The sequence below is a fragment of the Abramis brama genome, assembly GCF_963993115.1.
Source record: "Abramis brama genome assembly, chromosome: 5".
NCBI lineage: Eukaryota > Metazoa > Chordata > Actinopteri > Cypriniformes > Leuciscidae > Abramis > Abramis brama.
This window is the reverse complement of record NC_139967.1, coordinates 25,538,926-25,545,189: the sequence shown is the minus strand read 5'-3', so window position 1 is coordinate 25,545,189 and position 6,264 is coordinate 25,538,926. Positions and strand designations below refer to the sequence as shown.

General features: G+C 37.5%; 1 protein-coding gene across 1 annotated transcript; it reads right to left on the bottom strand.

Moving 5' to 3' along the window:
- Window positions 1–8: 8 nt before the first annotated feature.
- On the bottom strand, window positions 9–6,152 carry bmp3 (bone morphogenetic protein 3). Its single transcript, XM_084114863.1, has 3 exons — window positions 5,525–6,152; window positions 3,375–4,276; window positions 9–1,872 (listed from the first exon to the last, which is right to left on the bottom strand). The coding sequence occupies exons 1-3, from the start codon at window positions 5,790–5,792 to the stop codon at window positions 1,681–1,683; spliced, it is 1,362 nt and encodes a 453-aa protein (XP_083970989.1). The 5' UTR covers window positions 5,793–6,152; the 3' UTR covers window positions 9–1,680.
- Window positions 6,153–6,264: the final 112 nt, after the last annotated feature.

Below are 6,264 nucleotides of genomic sequence, written 5' to 3'. Positions count from 1 at the left end.
ACATGGCTACATAATTCTTAAAACTTTATTGTTTTCCTCGAACAATCTCCCGAAAGGGATTCTTTCAACTAGGGAGATGTTACAAAAATAAGCATTCTCGCTCATTTGGCATGAGTCATGTGATTGCTTCCTTTTGCACACCGTCTAACCTTTGTGCAGCAAAGCTCAATGAATATTTAATGAACCCCTCTGTGCTTCACAAAATTAAGATACAGAAGGCATCATACAGACAATAAATAAATGCTTTTAAAGGTCATTTCCATATACAAATATAATTTCTTATGAAGCTTATCATACAAAGCACATCCTTTCACCTACAGCATAACATTTACAAAACACACAGTGTGGCGGAAGCCTTCCAGAAAAAAATATATTACAAAAATGCTAAAGGAGTGCTTTACATAGTGTGTTTTGACGTATGTATTATATATTAAGATAATAGCCCACTTTTACATATATGTGTTCATTTCTCTGTTGTCAAAAAAAAACACACCCCATTTATGAACATGCAGATTGTGATATGTCTTTGCTTTAGTTCTATGCTAAAAACAGTACAAGATGTATACAGAAAACATTATTGGAACAAAATATCACATTTTATCCAAATAAACTGATAGACTTAAAATATTCTGTCAAAATAAGACATTACATGTTACACTCATCTTTGTGAAATATAATTATTCTAATTTTATTTAATGTTTGTTTAACCTTTTAATGTTAAGGCACTTTATATAGGCATTGTTGTGTTAAAGAGACAAAGGCTAAATAATCTACATACAATTTTCATAATCACCTTCCTGAATATATTGTTTGAAAAATTGCTCATAAAATAACATCTGGTTTCTTGACACTAGCAGTTTTCAGAGGAATGACAGAAAAATGTCCAAATGAACATTACTAAAATAGAATGCGTGCATATACATTTTGAATTCAGCTAAATGTGAGGATGCAACCTTCTATTAGTAGGTCAGACGGAAACATCATATTTACAAAAGGCAAGTATCTAAAAAAAGACGTAATGTAAAAGACAAAATGCGATGTAACACTATTACATGTAGGTTTGTAATAATTAAGGAAAAAAATATATATGTATTTTACGCAGATTGAAGACATTCAAAACAGTCACCCAGAAATTAAACACTGTTTTAAGCTTAATGTGGAAAACTGAATATGAACTGTAAGTAACTTATATAGGTAATCATTTTAATAGAATAAAAAAAAAGACAAATGTAACAAAAAAAAAGATATCTTTACTTTTCTTTTTTCCCCAGAAGTCCACTTTATAGCAGCCATAGAATATGAACATTGAGAGTCAATCAATGCCTCTGTAGCAAAAATATAGCTATAATAATGACAGATTATACAAACTGTACAGAAACATGATGAATGACAGCAAATGTTTGTCCCCTGTAAGCTTAACTGCTGAGGTTATAGAAACATGAGAACATCCTGGTCAAACACAGACAGAGAGTCTCTTCATATGTTCATATCTCAACTGATGCATGAAGCCTCCTGCTAACAGGGAGGAATTCCTTCTGGAAAAGCACTTTGCTCTTCACAATCCTTAAAGCTGTAGATAGTTATTCAAGGGTTATGAAATGAACATCTTCAGTCTTTCTTCCAGTGCAAAAATTGGGAATCAGTTTAGGGGAGGGAGGCTGGTGGAAAAGCCAAAGGCATTTACCGACAGGCACAGGAGTCCACTGTCATATTGGGGTAGACCTTAAGGACCACGTTCTTGTCTTCATCAAAGAAGAGGATGCTGAGGGAAGACATCTTCTCCGGCACACAGCAGGGCTCTGGGATGCCAGGGACCACCCCGACCGCCCGAACGATGCTCTGGATGGTCGCGTGGTTTGAAGGTTTCAAAGACTGTAAGAGGTAAAAAGCTCAAGAGGTCAGAACCTATTACAGGGTTTAGGACAGCTACAGTTTGTTTTGCGATAAACCAGTGAAAGCACTAAAGGGTGTACAAATAGGTCAAAGGTTTCACAGACAAGGTTTAAGCCTAGTCCCAGACTAAAATGCATGTTTGAGCTGTTTTAACTGAAAACAACTTGCACTGACGTATCTTAAAATATGTCAGTGCCATTGTTTTGTCTCAAGATGCACAAAGTAATGTTGTTTTCTAAGATATGTTTATAAAAGCTACTTAAATGTCCTAATTGAACTAAGGCCTAATCCTGGCTCAATATAATCCCTGTCTGTGAAACCAGGCCATTATGGATGGTTTCATGCTAATCCATCTGCATTCCAACGTCTGTGAAAGGGAAATTACTCATGTTCTCACTTTTCACAATCATTCAAAGAGCAAAGAAAAGCCTGACATGGGACGGCTATTTGCTGTAGTGATGCACAGTGTTTCTGTAGTTAACTAAAACCGAACTATTAAAAATCTATTCGCTAATGGAAATAAAGCTGAGATAGAATATTTGATGAAAAACTTAAACTTAAATAATTTTGTAATAAAAAATAAAATTAAAAAATGCCATAAGCACATTACAAAATAACTAAAACCTAAACAATGAAAACTGCAAATATAAATTAAAGCTAATACTATAATAGTATATAAACACTGGCGATGTACCAATATTAAAATTCTGGCCTATAACTGATAAATTGTAGATATTAAAATGCTAAAGTATCTGAATAAATTAAGAATAGACCACTAAAAACTAATCATTTTAAATGCTACAAGTGAATTTAGGAATTACAACACTATAACATACAGTATGAAAATGGATATTAATTTTGAGATTTGCAAAAGATGACATTTAACAGTCTTATTAAATGATTTATGTTTTTAAATTTATGTTGGTAATCTATATGTAAAAATATACCCATAAATTATATGTGATATAGCAGATTTTTTAATCTGGAAGGAATTTAGCCACATACATTTTAGAATATGAAACAATTGGGTCTTGGTTTTCTATGATCAGCTTTACTACAGAAACATAAAACTGTAGTAAAACTGAAGTAAATTAGACCTTATGTTTCTTAAACTTAATCATATCACAAAGGGAAAACCATTGGTGGCAATATCTAAATGGAAGCAGGCAAGTTTTATGATCAAGGATGACATGAATGGTATAATAATGGAAGATGAATATACTGCTGTGCTGCCTATGATGATTTACAGCTTTTTCTTCCACTAGGTGGTGCTTATATTTCACTTCTCTACATGCATGTACCAGTCCCTTTTCCCACCGCTCTGGTTATTTGCTCCTGGAGTTGATTGTATCACAACTCACAGTGCACAACATTTCGAAACTCATCTTGACTTTTTGCTCAGTAATAATAATAAAAAGTCCAGCTTACTGATTTCAACAAAAAAAAAAATTGAAATTTGAGATTGTTGTAATCATACATACCTTTGGCATGGGGAACTGACATGACCCCGAGCAGTAGTATGCATCAAAAGACTTGGGGGAGATAATCCACTCGCTCCAGCCGATATCTGCAAAATCAACCTTTAAATATCTGCGAGCACAGTTCCTTGGCTCGTTCCATTGCTTCTTACGAGCTTTCTTAATGGTCTGCTCATCAAACTGCAGGAGAGGGTTCTTGTGCCGTGGGTTCTTGCGAGGCTTCTTGCGAGGGCGCTTGACTGGTTTGCCCTCCATTGGATCGTAAGGGCTGGTCTCATCCCATGTAGGTATCTCATAAGGGTACTCGGGGCCTGGAAGCTCATTGTTTTGTAGCGGCAGCAGGATGTTGGTGGACCGTCTGGTCCGATGTTGCGAGGAGGCACTGCGATTATGTATTTCGAGCAGATGAAGATTAGGCACCAGTCTGCTTCTGCGTCTCTGCAAGGTGGACACGACACTCTCGGGTTCGGAGATAGCCGAGTCGTTGGCGTAGACCAGGATGTAAGGAGACCTATCTGACAAGAGTTTCTTCCAAGGTTGGCGTCCTTTTGAGTCAATGTCAATGCCTATGAGAAGCTGGTCGTGATGCTTGGCTTGGTTGACTACACGAGTAATGTCTTTCCACTGCCATGATATGAAGTCCCGGTGCACTGTGGAGATGTTAGTGGAAAAATGGCCGATTGTTCTGGTGGCGTTATCCACAAAGCTGAAACTCCAGACATCAAGGTGAATATGACCTTGTCTTCTGAGATTATTATGGTGAGCACAGCTCTTGTGCCTTGGGCATCTGTGGCTGATGTTCTGCAGGTCACCAATGTAGTAGTGCAGCGTTGCTGAGAGAACATCCTCAGACTTGGTGAGGGAAGTGAGGTTGAAGATTTGTAACTGCTTATCATTGATGGTCCCTAACAGGAAAAAACACACATTCAAAAAAAGCATGGCGTTATCATCACTCTTTAACCAAAACATTTCTCAGAAGGCAAATGACAAGCAAATGACTCTAGAGGGCGTACGTTCACTCATTATAAGTAACTCGGTGTGGGCTTGTTTTTTTCTTCTTCAGTCGTTTATAAATGTAGGTTGCACTTTTAGGGGGATTTTGTTCCAACTGCGTACAAACAACCACTAAAAGCCAAGTTGCACGAAACAATGTCATTATTATTCGCTGTAGTGTTTCCCTTTCTTCCCCTGTTTCTAAGCGTCTTCACCATATTAGCGATGCGTAAATGTGCACAAAAGAGATTTATTCTATTATTTAGATAACTAGTTTATTTTTGCGAAGTTATAACAATTGAAAAGACATTACTATTTTGGTCTGGCAAGTCGCTTAATTTGAGCTTGTTTTGATGAGAAATCTGGCAACACTGTCGCAATATGACTATCATCCGAGCGTCATCGTGAGCGAAGAAGCGCAACTTCTCAACACCAGCGAGTTATGGTCATACCAGCGATTTAAGTGTATTAAACGAGAACTTTTCAGACATAAAAATAACTCAGTTAAATACATCAGTATCGAAATCGTTTAATTCACTTGCAAATAGCCTACTGAGGCGAACGCTCGTTTGCTTTACAATTAAGGAGCAACACCGGTGTAAAAGTACATTTAATAACACGTAAAAGTCTGAACACTAATATCTAAAATGATTTATGAAACGCCACAGGACGAACTGTTTCTTCACCTCGATCTGCTGTCTCTCAAATCTAAATCAACAGGTGTAATAGAACCAACTGCAAAACAAGCTGTCTTAAAGAGACAGTTCACTCTAAAATGAAAACTTAACAGAAGTTGGGGACTGACAGCCTCAGTCACCGTTACCATATAGGCTATGGAAAAAGATCCACTTAAAATTAATTTAAACATCTCTTTTGTGTTTGACAGAAAAAAGTCAGGTAGGACTGCAGGTTTACACACAAATATATATATATATATATATATATATATATATATATATATATATATATATATATATATATATGTGTGAGAGAGACTTCATATTGTAAGAGAGACTTCATATTTGGGTGAACTATCCCTTTAGGATATGAAGCGCAAAACTGACGAACACACCAACACTTAAACTCACTTAAGAGTAGTGAGGTGATGTTAACGAGTACATTGCTACATTTCGTCAGCTACTAATACATTCAACACCTACCCAAATGTCCTTTGAAGCCGCGGACAGTGTTGCCATCTTTGAGAGGGAATCCCGCGCTGGTGTATTTGGCGTAGAGCATCTGCATGTGTTCTGACAGCGTGTCCTGCTCGCTTTTCTTCACATGTTGCTCAGCTTGCGCTTCCACTTTTTGTCCAAACTGCACGTCTTTCGAGAAACTCATAAAGGGTGTTTTAAGCACAGCACAGTATCCACAGCACAGATAACCCCATCCCAACAGGAGGATAAACAGTCGCTGACAGCGATCCATGCTGGATGTACGAGACTGCTGAAGCTGATTTAGGTGTAGTAGCCTATATCAGTGCTGAATGCGTTTCCAAACTCTTGTCTCTTGAGAGGGAGAGCATCACATGGACCACAAAAAATAAGGCAAAGAGAGCGAGAAAAATAAAGTGGAAATTTAAACAAGATGTCAATTTGGTGTGCTCAAAAAGAATAGTCCAAATGCACGTTTCCAAAGATGCAGGAGATATCACAGTCCTTGTGCAAAATGTACGAGGATGTCCGTGTGAGTTTGATCTGCTGTTGTCCTGATGGTCAGGCTTGATTCTCAGTTTTGTGTGTGAGCGATGCTGTTCTCAGCCAATCGCGCCTCTTCCCTGCGTTCATTGAAGGTAAAGCTTGTCGCGCTAGTAATATATAGGGCTTATGGGAGCAGTCGGACAGTGTTGGGAAGTCCAAATGATTTCAGCGAATCGGTTCTTTTGAACGGTTCGTTTAAA

Bases quoted from the DNA above. Each gene is read 5' to 3' on its own strand.
- bmp3 (XM_084114863.1), bottom strand. From the start codon at position 5,792: ATGGATCGCTGTCAGCGACTGTTTATCCTCCTGTTGGGATGGGGTTAT. The intron at 4,277-5,524 runs GTAGGTGTTGAA...TTTTCCTGTTAG, and splicing joins CGGCTTCAAAGGACATTTGG to GGACCATCAATGATAAGCAG. The intron at 1,873-3,374 runs GTATGTATGATT...TACCTCTTACAG, and splicing joins GTCAGTTCCCCATGCCAAAG to TCTTTGAAACCTTCAAACCA.